Source organism: Nematostella vectensis, chromosome 2 (assembly GCF_932526225.1).
Source record: "Nematostella vectensis chromosome 2, jaNemVect1.1, whole genome shotgun sequence".
NCBI classification, from domain to species: Eukaryota; Metazoa; Cnidaria; class Anthozoa; order Actiniaria; family Edwardsiidae; genus Nematostella; species Nematostella vectensis.
Genome location: NC_064035.1, coordinates 3,616,007 through 3,633,966, shown reverse-complemented (window position 1 = coordinate 3,633,966; position 17,960 = coordinate 3,616,007). Strand labels below are relative to the sequence as shown.

The 17,960-nt window shown below is 41.2% G+C and overlaps 1 protein-coding gene and 1 long non-coding RNA gene across 5 annotated transcripts; one reads left to right on the top strand and one right to left on the bottom strand.

Annotated features, from left to right (window-relative positions):
• Positions 1-1,340: 1,340 nt before the first annotated feature.
• On the bottom strand, positions 1,341-17,710 carry LOC5514836. 4 transcript variants are annotated; one of them, XM_048721393.1, is made up of 22 exons: positions 17,151-17,710; positions 14,963-15,024; positions 14,141-14,684; positions 13,517-14,059; positions 12,798-12,864; positions 12,488-12,569; positions 8,745-12,141; positions 8,540-8,639; positions 8,333-8,403; positions 8,024-8,086; positions 7,606-7,662; positions 7,391-7,459; positions 7,025-7,141; positions 6,726-6,860; positions 6,342-6,398; positions 5,030-5,092; positions 4,762-4,881; positions 4,203-4,295; positions 3,716-3,787; positions 3,339-3,396; positions 2,254-2,342; positions 1,341-1,955 (listed from the first exon to the last, which is right to left on the bottom strand). In XM_048721393.1, the coding sequence occupies exons 1-22, from the start codon at positions 17,250-17,252 to the stop codon at positions 1,902-1,904; spliced, it is 6,015 nt and encodes a 2,004-aa protein (XP_048577350.1). In that variant the 5' UTR covers positions 17,253-17,710; the 3' UTR covers positions 1,341-1,901. The 4 variants fall into 4 exon arrangements, with proteins under 4 accessions (XP_048577350.1, XP_048577334.1, XP_048577330.1 ...); XM_048721377.1 differs by having other exon boundaries at positions 13,517-14,684; positions 14,963-15,043; XM_048721373.1 differs by having other exon boundaries at positions 13,517-14,684.
• Positions 4,476-6,502, top strand: LOC116619549. The gene is made up of 2 exons (XR_004296737.2): positions 4,476-4,532; positions 4,570-6,502. It is a non-coding gene; the product is annotated as an uncharacterized LOC116619549 (long non-coding RNA).
• Positions 17,711-17,960: the final 250 nt, after the last annotated feature.

Here is a 17,960-nt window from a genome sequence, read left to right as displayed (position 1 = left end):
TCAGGGTGATGCTTAGAAGTAGTCAACAAAGTCATCCATCAATTTCTGAGAGCCGTTAAACGCGCCAGGATGGCGGGCCGGTTTATTAAGTCAAGATATAATGTTCACAAAGCAATATACACTGCATTCTTTTTTTTTTTCCAAAGTGTTAGTGTTTTAGCAGTTTTGCACCCCGGTTTTGCTTTCCCGCTTGACTGAACACTAATCCAAGTAAGGCGCTACTCCTCGGCGACAACTCAAAATTTATGGCCAGCTTAGAGCAGAAGCTAATTCTAAATGACTATTCAAATCTTCTTTATCTTATTGTTAATAACTAAATCAGCTTTGTACGCGCCTAATACGCCTAACACCATACGTCCGTGTTCTTTTGTTCCGTCAAGTAGCCCAGCTTTAGGGTACGCAAACATACGGCGATAGTCCGGCGCCAACGTCCCGCCTTGGTGTACACAAAATCCGAGAGTAACAAGGGTGACATGGCGAGGTGGGCACTTTTTTCGATAAATGTATGAGGCTTGTTGAACAGGGAACAGAACGACTCTACGATTAGCTATAACTCAAAAAAACACCTCGCAAAACAGCAAGACTCATCGGTGCCTATCTCATTCGCGGTCAATATTGACTCAAAGTTCTTGTGCTTTTGGGCTAGGAAACGCATTAAGTGTTATCGGGGTGTAGCCCAAGTCTAGTCTAGAAAAAAAAAAAAAAAACTGTGGAATGTTTTACTTGAGTTTAGATAGGTTACAACTTGTTGCACTTTATCCAAGCCTAAGAAATTGGTGCGAACTTTCTACAACATAAGTTGTGAGGTATTGCGAACATCTAAAGACCAAAACCAAACAGCCAAAGCAAACAATAGGCACCTAACGTCTAGCTATGTGATGTCCAGATTGCCCTTGGACGCCATACTGGGCGTCCCGCTGACCGAGTCGAGTACTGTTTACAGCCACACGTGATTAGCACCTCATAGATATCAGTCCAAAGTGTCGGTGCTACCGTAAGGTGTGAAGTCGTACCACCGACCGACGCAGACTCTACGGCGCCCTGTAAAATACGCTAGCCACGATACACATACAGAGAGACGTTACGGCGCCTCTAAAAGACAAATTAGAGGAAGAGGGATGAGGTGTGAGATCGGGACGTTTAAGGGATCTCGCGGGACAAATGTCACGGACAACAGACATAAGTTAGGGAAAGAGATATGATAGTCGCGGGACATTCGCGAGACAGACGATACAGCGTCTCTAATAGACGTAAACTAGAGGAAGAGAGATGCTGTGTGAGCTCGGGACACTCGCGGGACATTCGCGGGACGCAAGGCAAGCAATGCACGCAAGGAATCGCTGAGTTACTCTCACGTTTATTCATGTAAATTCTTCATAACGTATTCACATGTTTCTATTTAAAATAATATGGCATGCTGCGAGACAATCGTTCTTCAAACGCATCTAGCTACAAAATAATATATCATAAAACAAGTTTCATACATTTCTTGAGCACGAGAGCTCCCCTATACCTTTGTTCCTGGTAATCTTTACCAATAAATTCTTGAACATTAAGTTAAGACAAAAAATAAATTTGTGAAGACGTTGCATGCAAATCTCATTGTGTTAAAACCAACCGTGAGGCATAAAAATGTATTATTTGGAGCCTTCCTCAACGTAGAGTTTATCTCCTGTGACAACCAGCTCACATCGCGAGTCCTCAAGCGAGGCATCTATATGAGCTTACCATAAAAAGACTTGACTAACAGTCGACTGAGCTTTAATATCTTGGTAAAATGTGACGTCTACATGACTATATGTCTATGAAGCCGCGAGTAAACTGTCAGCCATTGATTGCGCTAACATCGAGTGCGCCATCTTTTGAGCTTACCACGAGAAGACTTGACTAACAGTCGACTCTCACTTCTCGCTACCACGTGACTCTACATGACTAAGTATGTGTCTGGCGATATCCTGAAGAAAAAACAACAGCATAATATTGAAGTTGAAACTTATTTTTTTGAAATTCAAACCCAACTCCGGAACTGCGGTTTGTCGCTGCCATCATTAAATAACTGGGTATTGTCACCACATATGGCTGTAACATAACATAAGATTCTGGTCAATTTGAGAAAGTCCCTCTGAATCGAGGCGTGCCTATCACTCATTGCAACATATGACTATAGCATAGCATTCTAGGTTATCTGAGGAGGTCCCCTGTAAGGTCTTGTTTGTCTATCACTCATTGCAAAAATAATCAAAACATACTCACCAGCTTCTCATGGATCGAATCAGAGGAAAAGACTCCGTCACATCCTTCCCATCCGCAGCTTGTCAGATCGCCTTGTTTGATGTGGGATTCTAACCACCACAACAAATACAAACAATCATCAAAATAGTCAGGGACTGTTTCTATACTGTTTCTATAATATTGACATCAATGAAAATAAAACAGGGAAAAATTCCCCACCCCCCTTCGGATTGAAATGTTAGAAAAGGGGGGCTAAAAACAACAAATGTTGCTGCTCTTCTGAAACCCTACCCATAAAAACCCCCTGCTTTACTATTTCCCCCTCTTCAAAATAAATAAATAAATAAATAAATAAACCTGGGTACGACGTATAACTAGTAGGTTATTGGAAATAATTGCAATCAAATCCATGACTTGAGAATGGATAATTAAACTTGATTTGAGCCATCCTCAGCCTTCAGTTTCACATGCAGTCGTTTAGCAACTAAAGAAAGTACGACATCAAGCGAATGGGTGTTGAATCACCATACGAACTGCTCATACAAATACAGTAAATAATTACGCAAAAATATTTTTTGGCACAATACTTTTATGAGCAACTTATACAAGGCAGCTCAGGAAAATTTGCCGGGAGACATGAAGGATAGAAAAATCGACTCCAACCCTAGCAAAACCGAGGAGAGCAAATATATCAACAATTTTATCCTCTGCTTGAACAATTTGCATTTCGTTTTCGCCATGGCATTGGGTATAAATAACTTCCATGTTTTCCATGTGCTTAGAATCTCAAGAATAACCAAAATATACCCCCAAAAACATGATTTTAGTGTTGTTCATTTGTTGAAGGCTTCCGAGGTCTTGTGAAGTCCGGCGTGCCAAATGCCCTTCAACATCAAGTATGGCGCTGTATGATGCCATGGAAACATTGACAAAAAAACGAGTTTTTGCTTGCAATCTTTTTTCCATGCGACCGCGTTTAACTGAGAATAGCTATAAGTGAAACAAGCCTAGGCTGGCTAGAAGACGTTTCCGTGAGAAATGCTTACAGCGCATGATACGAAAAAGTATGGACTGATAACTTAACGGCATACTAAAAAGAACTGTACCTTTCACGTGGTCTGTCAGGTGTGACATCACACCATACTTGAGATTGCAGTCTTTCCACTGTGAGCAAAAAAGCATGGCAAATTAGCCGATTTAAAAGATATCAAAGAAATTAAACTATGGAATCTGCAAACATGAACTGTTGCGTCAGTCAGTGTATTAGCCCCCTAGGGCACTCCCATCATGTATCACTTATAGTGGTTTTTTATCCCCAGCAAAGCAATTCCTTAGGGCTACGCCCCCTGATATTGATGTGAACAATTTGAGGTGGTATTTTAACAGTGCCAGTTACAACAGTCTTTGCCTGTCACAGAGCACGACTCTGATAGGCCTAGTATTCTCCCCAGGAGTACGCTCTTGGAGGACATTTACTACATACCAAGCACTGATGATACACTCGGAGGTCCAATTTCACTGACACCACTTTACCATCACGAGCTCCACTGTAGATCTTCACAAAAAACACATTGTTAGCAAATCAAAATGTGAGGCATTGGTGTTTGGGTTTTATTTTGAATATTGAGATATCTTTTCATGTTTAGAACAAGATATTTTAAACCAGAGTACTAAATATGATTCGACCCTGCCAACTTGCAAAAAGTTCATCTTTATTAAGACATTTTTTGGACAGACTTTCTGTGTATAAGTGGAACCTCAATATATCGCGATCGCGATTTCAGGGGAACTACTTACCCTATCTCTTGCAGAGCACGAGTTTGTTTGGTACTTACCGTATTTACACAGAGTATGAGTTTTTTGGTACATACCGTATTTACACAGAGTATGAATTTGTTTGGTACTTACCGTATTTACACAGAGTATGAGTTTTTTTTGGTATATACCGTATGATTTTGTTTGGTACATACCCTATAAGTTTGTTTCGGTACCTTGCCGTTGAACATGTGAACAGAAAATATCATCTCCTTGTGACCGCCGTAGACTTGAAGCAGCTCTGCGGACTGAAGCGCACAATGAATCAGTCATGAATAGGAATTGGGAAGAGTTGGAGACAACAACAGCGGCAACAGCCTATAGGGAATGTAATAAATAGTGGTCCAAGGCTTAACCATTTCAATATTCCTAGATTTATAAATAACTGGGAATGTAAGTTTGTTATTTATAGTTCTGTTAATATTACTAGATTCGTACCGCGAGATCGTAGCAGCGAATCAGCTTGTCCAAGCAGGAAGAGACAAGTAAGTTTGTTATTTATAGTTCTGTTAATATTACTAGATTCGTACCGCGAGATCGTAGCAGCGAATCAGCTTGTCCAAGCAGGAAGAGACAAGTAAGTTTGTTATTTATAGTTCTGTTAATATTACTAGATTCGTACCGCGAGATCGTAGCAGCGAATCAGCTTGTCCAAGCAGGAAGAGACAAGTAAGTTTGTTATTTATAGTTCTGTTAATATTACTAGATTCGTACCGCGAGATCGTAGCAGCGAATCAGCTTGTCCAAGCAGGAAGAGACAAGGACCCGCCCGACTACCTGCAGACCGCTGACACTCAGTGTATGCCCTTTGTAACTACGCACCAGCTCGCCAGTCTGTGGGAAAGAGAGAGTTACTTGCCATTATTTGCCGAGAATTAGCAAGGAGGGCATTGAAATTCTTCTCAGCAGATGATTCCCCTAGAGAAAAGAGAACATGACGGAACACGAGAAAACGTACGTGTTTCACGGGCCTTTTACTTACGTTGAGGTTGTGCGCAAGAACTTGATTGTCGGCCGCACCACTGTAAATGAAATTCTCCACTACCTGTAAAGAAATGGAAATAGTTTTTTTTTTACATCAAGTGGAAGAAATGGAAGAAATATTATCGTTGCCAGCCCTAAATTTGAATTACAGATAAAGTAACAAGGAAGAGAGAGGGGTTGGTCTCCCCTTTAAAGAAATCCTGGATCCTCACTTGAGACACGCTTTTTTTTCTTAACCTTATTTAATTGCATAAATATCTTTAACGACATTTTCAAGTGGGTGTGGTTGAGGAACTGGCTAGGGGCCGGTTGCACAAAGCTTGGACAAGTTTTTTCCACCGGTTAAATCCTGATCCAGCGGATAAAACCTATTTAAGTGGTGTGATTCGGTTGCACAATCCACAATCTACTGGATAGGGATTTTATCCGGTGGGTAGCGCCTATTCGGCCGGCCTCTGACCGTTACTCGTACAGTCCCTAAGTGAGTGTGGTTTTGGACTAGCCTTACTGTTACCCGTACAGTTCCTGAGTGACTGTGGTTGTGGACTAGCCTGTTACCCGTACAGTTCCTAAATGAGTGTGGTTGTGGACTAGCCTGTTACCCGTACAGTTCCTAAGTGAGTGTGGTTGTGGACTATCCTTACTGTTACCCGTACAGTTCCTAAGTGAGTGTGGTTGTGGACTAGCCTGTTACCCGTACAGTTCCTAAATGAGTGTGGTTGTGGACTAGCCTGTTACCCGTACAGTTCCTAAGTGAGTGTGGTTGTGGACTAGCCTTACTGTTACCCGTACAGTTCCTAAGTGAGTGTGGTTGTGGACTAGCCTTACTGTTACCCGTACAGTTCCTAAGTGAGTGTGGTTGTGGACTAGCCTGACTGTTACCCGTACAGTTCCTAAGTGAGTGTGGTTGTGGACTAGCCTTACTGTTACCCGTACAGTTCCTGAGTGAGTGTGGTTGTGGACTAGCCTTACTGTTACCCGTACAGTTCCTAAGTGAGTGTGGTTGTGGACTAGCCTTACTGTTACCCGTACAGTTCCTAAGTGAGAGTGGTTGTGGACTAGCCTTACTGTTACCCGTACAGTTCCTAAGTGAGAGTGGTTGTGGACTAGCCTTACTGTTACCCGTACAGTTCCTAAGTGAGAGTGGTTGTGGACTAGCCTTACTGTTACCCGTACAGTTCCTAAGTGAGTGCGGTTGTGGACTAGCCTGACTGTTACCCGTACAGTTCCTAAGTGAGTGTGGTTGTGGACTAGCCTGTTACCCGTACAGTTCCTAAGTGAGTGTGGTTGTGGACTAGCCTTACTGTTACCTGCAAACACAGCACCGTCATCGTGTGGCTTTTTATTGTTCTGATGAGAAGTCCGCTCTGTGGATAGAGGTATGGACAGCTATAGCTATAGCGCATCACTCGCGCGACACTTGCAGGGGGTGAAGAGTGATTTGGTGTTATTAAATGATGAATACAACGGCCCAACGGAAAATCTTATCTCTCTCATCTGTTAGGGTATTTGTATGCAGATTAATCATTTCAATGTTTTTTGTTTGTTTGTTTGTTTTTTTTTTTTTGGGGGGGGGGGGGCTATGGCTTTGTGACGGAAGCAGGTTTCTCTTTTGTACTCGACACTCGCAAAGATGCCCCACCCCTTACATTTATTAACGATCTCACATGGTCTCTCCTGATTGCACAGCTTACCGTGGAGTCTCGAATGGAAATTGTTGCGTCAAATGAGCCCGTGCAAAGGAGCTTCCGTTGACCCTCAGTAGCCGTTGCTAGGCAACTAACACCTCTGGGGTCATGGCAGTGGAGCCGTTCGACGCATGCGTTTTTCTATAACAATATTCAACAGATATATTAGCCTATTTTTACTATTTTAGACTTTCATAAAATGGGGGTTCTCTTTTCAAAGTTTTTGCTTGTTTTAAGATAAAGCTTGAAGCGAACTTTCTAGTTGAAGAATGTATCTAAACTACGTCTGAGGTATTAGAAAGTACCTTAAGATCGACCAGTGTGACGATACCAGTGTTCAGCCCGACAAACAACAGATCGAATGCATTATGAAGACACATGACACGGCCGTGGAATGTGAACTTGTGAGTGCAAACAGCCGTCTGTTGACATGACAACATCACATGCCATGTCACATTACAAGATCTCTGACCACTGTATTTTACTACTATAGATTCCAGCATAAACTGTCATCATAGCGCCTAATAGTTTTACAAACTTTGTACAAAAATACATAGTACATAGTAGAGCGAGTAAGAACCTTGGATTTAAGAAACCGATAGCCTAAAATTTTCTCACTTATATTACTACCTCTATTCAATAAAGTTTTTGCCTAGAAAGATTTTTCCTACCTTCACGTTGTAACTCCGTACGGTCTGATCGTTGGAGCCAGTGAACAGGCGTGTCCGATCTTCTGAGATCTAACGCAGGGAGCCAGATAGTTATGATTCGTAAAATGCGCATTGCTCCTACTTTACCCGGTCCATCACCCAGGATGACTAACATTTCATTACGTTCCAATGATCCAGTAATTAATGCATGTCTTCCTCATCATCGTTTAATTTACCTCAAGGCAGTTGACAGCATTGTGATGCCCATCATAGACTTTCACGCAATTTCCAGTCTGAGAAAAGAAATGAAAAAAAAAAATCACCTACAGTGAGACGTACGCTAATGTGGAAGCAAGCCAAATAGGGATTGGAGAAACGCGCTATGAAATTTACAAGCCAAATAGGGATTGGAGAAACGCGCTATGAAATTTACAAGCCATCTAAAACCGACGGAATTCTCCAAGTTATAAAGATTGCGTGAATAAAAATTGTTATTCTTGCATGCTTAGTAGCTAACGTTTCAGAACTTTGTCTTGGTGGCCAAGGTAGCGCGCAACATGTAGAAAACCTATCAAGTACAAAACGAAACATTTATCCTCCAAGACCCCAAACTTCTAAACAAAGAAGAACCCTATTCTCTGCTCCCGTCTTTACCTGGATGTCAAAAGCTTTGGTCGTCTTGTCTGCAGAACAGGTGTACAGGTAGCCATCACAGGCCTAGGCGAAAACAGTAATCGATTGTCAGTCTGAATATCAGCAAGATACAAAAATGTCGCAACGGTGAAATATCTCATAGTTTCTAGGTCTGATGACTTGAATTATCGTTTGAATTCATTTTGAATGCAATCTTTAAACACGATCAGGTACTAAGACTCAGACTAACGCCGTTCAAAAGCGGATACGTCTTAGCTACTGTCCCCTAGTTATATTCTTTATACTAAATAAAACACTGATTGCTAATACCTTGATGGCGCACACGGCCCCAGTGTGTCCACTGAACATAGAGTAGGATTCAGAGCTGGACTTGGTTGGGACTGTTACAATGACAAAAAAGTTCCATTAGATTTGCATAAAGAACATGCATATCCATTATATAGCTTAACTAAGTATAACTGACGACCTATTTCACAACCTTTCCCTTGAATCCATGTCAGCAGGTGCATACTGTACCTCGAGACTTGCGCTGAAGCTGTTTCTTCAGAGACTCGACGGCCGCAGTCGGTAGTCCAACATGAGCAACAGGAGTAGACAACTCTGAATTTGTAGAACCCTAGATAATTATAAGAAACGAGGAATCAGATTATGATCTCCCTATTTCCAGCCCCCGTTCCCCTGTTCAAGCCATTCCGTACAGCCCCGTACATACTGTACCTACCTCTTGGGCATTCATTTTCTTTACATCTTCTGATGGGCTGTTCCCGCAAACTGAAATACTGACAGGGGTAGGGGTGCCTCTGCTCGAGCTCCTTCGCTTAAAATTCCTTTTCTCCTTGCCTCTTTTGCGTGCTTGTCTCTTTCCTTGTTTTGAGCTTTCGGTCTTTGTGTCTGCTTTCCGTTTCGACCCTTCCCTCGGCTCCTTTCTAGCGTCATGCGAATTCTTTCTCGACTTTTGCAAGCTCGACTTTTTCAGCTCTTTAGTAGTCTTACGAGTTGAATTCCTTAACTCGCGGACAGGAACCGTAACGTCACGGACGGGGACTTTAGAAGGCGTTAAGGGGGTATTGTTATAATACATCGTAGTATCAGTGTCCGAATTAGTAGAGGACGGCCTAAGTGATGTCTTTTCTGCAGTTGTCAGCAGAACCTTCTCGGAAGCTTCAGAAGCAGTTGCCAAAGCCCCATCTTGATCAGATTTCCACAGTTTAATTCTATCACGGACCAACTGAATTCGTTCTCGTGATAAAGCTATCGTGTTGGAAACCTCAACATCGGAAAAACTTTTCCTCTTTCCTGACTGAAGTTTCTTTGCAGAGTGAAGGTTTTTTACCTTGTCAATCAACTCCACCCGGCTTCGAGGAGCTTTACCCCCAATATCACTTGTATCCGAGGCCTGTGATGGCTTAGTACTATCATTACTACTTCTTTGCCGAATTACAGGTAGCTTTCTTGGACTTTTTCTTAAACCTCTTTTCGGAGGGCAAGTTATTTGTTTTGCTCTGTTCGTTCCTCTTACAGGAGGGCTTGGCACTGTTTCTGTCTCTCCCGAGGGTGGAGCTACGCTGTTCGCCATACCATCAGAAACACACGTCCCTTCCTCGGTACTAGGCCCTTTCCCGTGCTCACTTTCTTGTAGGTCCAATTTCTCGACTGTTGCTGATTCAATGCCCTGATCCACCAACGTCAGCATACCGTGTTCTGGGTTTATCAAAGCAGCAACTTCTGCAGCGGTTTCCTCGTCGGGTACTTCAATCTTAACGACCACACTCTCGTCAAGAATAGCCTCCTGCTTGTGATAATGCTGCTCATCATGAGGCATATTATGCGAAGGGCCGTCCACATCCATTTTATCGCATATTCCCTGAAAATTCCCGACATGACTAGACCCAGGACTGGATGGTTTTTCTGACAGAAGAGACAAATCTTGCTTAGGATTAATTCCGTCATCTTCGTGTATTATTTTGTTCTTGCCTTCCTGACAATGCAGCGCGCTTTGCAGGATGTTTAGTCTCCTTTCCTTGAGTTCATTTATACTTTTTGACGTACATTTTTCCTCTGCTTGAAGTCTTTCCAGCTCAACCGCGAGCTTGTGCATCTTTGCGTTTGTTTCTTGGATTTGATTTCGCGTTCGCTCAAGCACTTTCGTCTGAGCTTGCTCCTCCTTCTCCAACATGAGTAACTGCATGATGTCTACTCCTGTGGTGTAGGTGACTCTCGAAAGGTCAACATTCTGATCATCGTCTAATTTGGCTTTTTTGCTGGAACGTTCCTCTTCATCCTCCTCCAGCTGCCTCTTAGGGCTAAGGACCTCGAGGGTGGTTTGACCAGTACGGTGAACTTCAGGGATCTCAGTAACATTCACGGATGTTAGGTCAACAAGGCCATGCTTGAGAAGTGGGTCAGCAGACTCTGTAGGAGGAATCACCTTGTGAGCAGCCACACCCATAACCGAGGACCTTTGAAGGTCTAGAATTCCATGACGCTGAAGGGAGTTCGCATTACAACTGCTTACTTCCGGTGGCGATGGCTTGCGCACTATGTTAACGTATCTGGACGTTACAGGGTCCATCTGACGTGAAGCAAGGCCCGAAAGAGAGGAAGATTGAAGGTCTAGTAATCCATGACGTTGGAGGGAGTTTGCAGTACTTGTTGCATGCCGCGACGGCCTGGGAGCTATTTCTACGAATCTTGATGCTACCGGATGGAAGGACGAAGCAAATGTCGACGGCTTACTGGGTAATATTTGGGTTCTTGTTGCATGGGCTTTCAGATCTTTATACGTACGTCTAGGTTTCATTGTATTCGGCGATTTGAGGGACTGAGAAGTTTCATAATCCCCTACCGATGTTACGCCCTGAGGAGCGATTTCAGATTCAGGATCCATAACCGACATGAAGTTCCGAGTAGTGATTTCAGACGATCCTGTTGATTTAAGAAAGGGAGTAGTGGCTTCAGATGGCTGTGTCGATTTGAGGTATTGAGTAGAACTCAGTTCGATCAAACTTGTAAGTGGCTGGGCTGATGAGATTGAAGATAAAGCCGTGGAAGGTGTGTCGCTAGAAAAAGGCTGAGTAAAAGCTGTCGAGGTGAGCTCTGTAAGTGACTGGACACTGGAAAAGGCGGCGCTAGCTGTTACAGATTTTTCGTTCCTGTTGGCCATTAATGAGGAGAAATCTCCATATGCAAACCGCCGGAATGGGAACGAATCAAGACTCGAGCTCCTGTTTAGGCGTGGTGCTCTGTCTAGGATTGATGGTTCCGTTCTCTTCTTCTTGGTTAGGTCATCCTCCTTTTCAAGGGACGGTTTTCTAGGCACATCTATGCGCGATCTAGCACTGCTCAGATTTGGCGCCACAGCATCAGAATTCTTTTTTAAGTACTTCATGGAGAGTGCACGCTTGATGTTTGGCGGTAAGTTCAGCTTGCATAAATCCATGTTGGAAATGCCGAAAGAGTTAGGTGATTTGCCCCCCTCAGGACTACGCAATGGGCTTTTGCAAGTAGGAGAGGTAAATACAGAGGGAGTTAGATTCCTTTCTCCAACGTCATCAGTCAAACTACATGACACTAAATCCTTGGCGCCTTTGGCTGTACTGAAAGAGAGTGTATCTCTCAAAACATCAGTATCTGAACCCTTACTCGAGGAGACAAACACTCTTCCATGAAATCTATCTGATGCGTGTTCCCGTCTGAGTGAAGCGCCTACACTCGAGTCTTGATCAACAACATGTGAAGCTTTAGTGTTCGTATCACATGACCTTGTCCCTACACCCAGAGAATGGGCTTGCGAGAGGTACTTTGTGCTATAGCTTAGATCTATCATCTGCATTTTGTTAGTAGTAACCTTCTCTGCCGCCTGTTGCTCTTCCACCAAGGAGCTCCCTGTCCTGGTATGAGCTGGCTGGCCAGACATCTCAGGGAGAACACTGTATGACTTTTTTTTATCAGTAGTCGTGCGCCGTACAGCAGAGTCTTTACTTCTCTCGCCGAGTTTATACGGCAAGGTGTCATCTAGATTGACAAGTCCCGTTGTGGTCAAAGAGGACGGTGCACTGGGAGACCTCTGTGGAATGGTAGATGCAGTCGGCTGGATACGTTCATGATAGCTACAGTATCTGTGAAACAGATATTTTCCTAGTATTGAATGTAAGTTATATGAAACTATGAGTAGCTCACACGTTCAATCCCTTTTTAAACATACAACAAAACATTCAGCATAACTTCAGGCAAACGTTACTTTCCATATAAATCGATATTTTTTTGCTAATGAATATGAACAGGTCGCCTTTTTTTAGAACTACAGTAACTTATTAGTATTTGTATAAATTGTGTAAACTTGAGCAAAGTACGGAATGTCGCCATTCTAATCATGTGTTGCAGAATCCTACTTTTTGGTTACAAGCTCTTAAATAGGAACATGAGAACCAAGCAAACATAGTTAATTTAACATGGTAAGTATACCTCGCAGAGGTCCGTGCAGAACAACGTACTCCATCAATATGCAGAAAGCTACAGAGGGTTAGAGACTCTTGAGGCGTAGCATCTGAGGATCAGCAATTGAAGTTTATACGAATGATACACACTTTATTAGGGATAACTTAATTTGAATAAAAATGACATATAAACATCATAGGGAAATGTGTGTGTTTAAAATCACATTGAGATAAGAAAATGTAGTATTTTTCTAGCATTATGTGGTTTAACATTGCCTTTCCATTTACTGTATAATGTTTATGCTACCAGAATTGTGCAAAAGGCATAAAAAACTCACCGTTCTTTGAATCTAGACCAGGTTTCTTTTTGACCTGGATTTTCTCAGAACTGCATGATGAGAAGTCCTGCCAAATACATCAGAGTTTATTTTTATCAATTATTACTTCAAAAGGTATTATACTTACTAAACTAAACTTTTAATGCTTTAGATTGTTCAGATCCATGCAGATGGATCTTTCAATACCACAAAAAAGTAAAACACAAAATGTTAAGCAAACTAAATCTACTTAAATAACCAAGAAATTTAATTCAACCATCAAGTACAACAGTATTTTATTGCTTGAGTATGAATGCAATGGGTAATAATATTTAAAAAAATTATATTTTGCATTATATTAAAAATAATGCATCAAGTTAGCAAGATAAGTGTTTTTTAGGCTAATAACTCTGGCCAATTTATCAGGCTGATTTTGTGTTGGGAAAATTCTTTTTAAAATCTTAAACCACTCAGTATACATGCTGTCATGCCGGATTTTCCCCACAAAGTAAGGAAAAAATATGAGCTAATAAATATTTTCTACCAGAAAACGTGGTACATGCAAGCTAGTCTTTAGCCAGATCATTTCAGGGTTGGATCCAGGATTTGAAGGAAGGGGCACCTATATGTATAAAATATATGTTGGAAAGTAAACTCCATCCCAATAGGGGAGGACAAAGTTGATCACTACAGTAAATCACAAATGAATTAAATAGAAATAAATAAAAGAGAGATTTTACCTCTTTGCGATCCATTGGCTCTCTCTTGATTCCCAATTTTGCTCTCAAAGCCTCCTCTCTTTCCTCAGACAGAGCTGTTGAGCAATCTGACACTGGAACAGCAAAGCTAGTCAGTCTTGGAAAATCTGCCTCTTTACTTCTGCCATTCAAATTTCCAGTCCAAGCATCTATTGCAGTGCCTCCTATTAACACAGAACTTGCAGAGCACGTCACTGTTGAGCTGCTTACACCATGTGTGCTCTTAGAATTTAAACAAGTAACTTTGATGTCAGCTTCAGATAAATCCTCCTCAATTGAACTGATTTTTTTAGTTAAGGAACATTCTTTTGTATCAGTATTATTTTGTGGTGTTTCTTTTTCACTGAGGAATAAATGAGCATTACTTTGGAAAGAACATTGTCCATAAATCCTATCACTTGCATTGTTGGACTCCAATGTTTTCTGCCTTTCACTAGAGACAACACTACTTCTATCTGTCCCAGGAGAAACAAAGTCTTGTCTCGTGGATGCCAAGTCAATATCCATCAAGGCGCACAATGGCCTCTGAAATGTAACAGAATGCCCCATGTCAAGATTGCAATTAGCATCTCTGTCTCTAAAGTCTGCCTTCAGCTCAGGACTCACCCAATGAAACTTGTCATTCTTCTTAGGAAAATCAAATGCATAAAAGTTAGATGCTTCATAAGTATCTTTCGAATAATCAAGTTCATTTCCTTGTTTGCCATTATACCTCCTTCCATTACCACAATATTTTGGGGTAAAATCACCGCTATTATTTGACCAGTATTCTAATAGCCTGGAACCAGCCCTTAGATTTCTAGAGGCATTCTCTACTGGGGAGGAACTTGTTTCTTTATTTCCCTGATGTACTCCTTGACGCAGGCCATACGAGTGATGTCTTTGATGCCCCCTTTGGTTTGACTGCTTCCCTCTTCTATCCCTAAAGCTGGTTTTGTTTCTAGTTTCAGTATGAGAGTTACCCACTTTCTTGGCCCCAGAGTGGGAGCTTGGTGATAAATTCTCAATATGTTGTAATTCGGAAACAGGGTTATGTTGTTTATTCCATGTGTTGTACTTCTCCTGGTGTGTGTCACTGTGTAGATGACTTGTGAATGACAACAAATCATAGAATTGCTCTAGGCATAGTGAGCACTCATGAACACATTCCCTGGTAAAAAAAAAAAAAAGAGAGAACATCTGTTTACCTTGGCTTACAAATAAACAAAATAATCAACAATCAAGTCAAACTGTTAAAAATCAAAGAGGACTTGAACATGATGGCTTATTTGCATTTGAGGTATCCCTGTGCAATGATAAATATCATGTCTAGAAAGCTTTTGTTTTTTTGTTGAAGGGCAAAACAATGTTGTCCCAAATGTCTACCAAAAATGTTTGTACAGCAGAGGAAGAATAACAAAATCACTAACTATATAAAGCACTTCTAACCTTCCTTTTGCTTTGTTCAGCTTTCCATGGTGAAGAATTGTCCAGGTATGCTCTTCAAGCTCCTGAGGAAAAAAAAATTTTCTATGATATGTTACATTGGGCTGATCCACGTAGAACCTACAACAGAGATGAACGGCAAATAGAGGCCCGGCTAATGCAGTAGATATAGTGTATAATCTTCGAAAAAGTTGTTGAGGAACAATTACAGTGCCCAAGCTAGTGACCAAAGTTTGTCTCTGCACTCTTAGTTCTTTGATTTTTGTATACCATATAAGAGCGAGTTCCCATAGACAAATGACAGACCTAACTTGAACACGACCCTGACAATATGGTAAATAGGGAAGTACCATCACTTTCCTTACCCCTGTCTATAACAAAAATAATAAATCCTCTTTCTACAGCACTCTCTGATTGGCAGGCAATTTTTTCTTCAAATCTCAAAGGTCAAGTATAACCTGTTAGTGGTCTCTCTATTTTTATAAAACAGATTTGTGGCAAAAAAGAAGGGCAAATGTTGAGATTGAAAAATTGTGGATAATCAAGAAACATTGAGGCATCAAAGTATAACTGAAGAATTTATTCAGTAACAATGTATATTTCTCCTTCACTTATATATTATAATTCACTTATAAATCACTAAATTCTGTTAGTTTTTTAAATAAATAGCAACATAATGCTGTTGATGTGGTAAAGTTTTGGGTGAGTTATATAAAAGCAATGTGAGTCTTCACTGCAGTGTGGCTTTGAGGGTGGCATCTAATCCATGGAAGGGGTATGAAACATATAAGTACTTCAGAATTCATTTCAGAATAACTTGAACTACCAGGAAAAATTCATTCGTATTTTTCTTCAAGGTTGAAATTAGGATTAATTACGTTGAGCAGTTGAGGTTATCAAGACAAGGAAGAAATAAAAAAAACTCTGAATCAGAAAAAAATGGCTATCAATAAACTAAGATGTGCACAGGGAGCTCACCTCTATGGTTTGAATAAAGTTAGAGTTGTTTTTTAGCTTTGCGTTGTTGTTGATTAAGTGCATGTGTGCGTTTGTATCTCTTGTCTACTTTTTCGGCACCCGGTGCTTCCTGGCGCTCTCTCATTGGTTAGTGGCCTAACGGCCGTTAGCGTCTTGAGAAGAGGTAGACAGAAGTGAAATGAGCGGAAGTGGTTTTGAAGAGTGACGTCCCCTTTCAAAAACTCAACTGCAATAGAACCGGCAAAATATTTTAAAATGGCTTTGGCATTCAGCATTCAACATCGTAAGCTGGTAAATAACAGTTTTGATTGTTGATAATATTATTTCTTCGCATTTTTCTCATAAGCAAGGATTCAGGGCATAGGCACAGGAATAGGTTTAAAAATAGTAACAAAATATATTCCATAGAAAAATTCGAATAAAAGACAACTTGTAGAAACAAAGAGAAGTGTAAGACTTAGATATTTTTCTTTGAAGAGTTTTTCCCACATGTCTCAGTGTGAGTAAAACAATCATGGGCTGGCTTGATTCGCTTATTAGTATGCAAACGGAAGTAAAAGGTGCTTTGATGCATCTACTTCCGTCCACCTCTGACTCGGATGAAACGGCATAATAGGGCCAGAGAATGAAAGGTTTGCGATATGCATCATTGTGGACATGAGAACGTGTTTATTCATTTTTTAACATCACGAATTCGTGCTAAGGATAATTTTTCTGGCGTTTTTTCTAGGGTGGGTAAAAAGAGTTTCATCCCTTGTCTCTTTTTACTAGCTATGTCGTGACATGGAAGCCATTTCACAGATGAGACGGCTGTTAGACCGCTAACCAATGAGAGAGCGCCAGAAAGAACAGAGCGCTGAAAAAGTAGACAAGAGATACAAGCGCACACACGCACTAAATCAACGACAACGCAAAGCTAAAAAAAACCTAACTTTATTTAAACCGTAGAGGTGAGCTCCCTGTGGATATGCAAATCAATACGAAAATTCTGCTACAGAGATATAAACCAAAGAATACCAGAACTTTTGATATCTCAATCGTTATGCTTTATCAGTTTAGTATTTCAGTTAATTCAGTCACTGTAAACGTCTACTGTTTGTTTGTATGAAAAAGGCCTTGCTTTGTTTTTATCACAGTAAGCGTACGTGCTTTTGTTTGGCTTTAAATTAAACGTAAGTTTTCACAAAAACAAAGTCTTTAATTATATACATACCTCCTTAGTAGAGAACTCGAGCTTGCAGAGCTCACAGTAAAATTCTCCAACAACGCTTGCGATAGTTTCATTTTGTTTCGAGTTGTCTCGACTCTCACCCATCGTAAGGAGACCTCGGAAATTCTTTCACGTGCGCGGCTGTTTCCGTCGAAACTTGAACAAATGCTTTTAAGTTATCCCAATCTGGAGTGATACTACGGATTTCAGCCTCACAATATATACACTCGTGAATACACTGCAAATTTTCCACACAACTCTTCAAAATATTGATGCGTTTTGACCTCAAATGACGAGGACCGGACACCAAGTTCCTCGCTTTTCCATCGGAAGGAAACAGGCAGGAACACCAAAAGGATGTCTAGGTCGTGTCTTGCAACATTTGTCACGGAGACATAAAGCGTGGTGACAAAAAAAAGTGTTCTTGTTAGTTCAGCCGGCATGGAATATTGATAACCGCCAGAATATTGAAGTTCCAACTGAAAACATGTCACAATTTTGATGAGTAAACTTTAGCCCGCCATTGTATATGACTGTTATTGTGTACAGCGGAATACTAGTACTCATGCCTCTTAATCGTTACTTACCGCGCGGGGGCCTGGTACCCAGATAAGTACAGAGCAAAATGCAGCGAACAATCGGGAAGGAAAGTAAGCGAACATACTAGCACTTAAAAATCAATATTGCACTTGGTTTTTTGGGGGGCGGGGGTTTAAGTCTGACATCGATAGTGATTCTTTCGCTCGGTAATCGATTTTTTTTATTTCCAGCCGGAGTTTCATTCTTTCTAGCTCTCACAGGGTTGAATCAGAA

Bases quoted from the DNA above. Each gene is read 5' to 3' on its own strand.
- LOC5514836 (XM_048721373.1), bottom strand. From the start codon at position 17,252: ATGGGTGAGAGTCGAGACAACTCGAAACAAAATGAAACTATCGCAAGC. The intron at 7,142-7,390 runs GTAGGAAAAATC...TCATGTCAACAG, and splicing joins TACGGAGTTACAACGTGAAG to ACGGCTGTTTGCACTCACAA. The intron at 5,093-6,341 runs GTAACAGTAAGG...ATTTCTTTACAG, and splicing joins TGACGGTGCTGTGTTTGCAG to GTAGTGGAGAATTTCATTTA.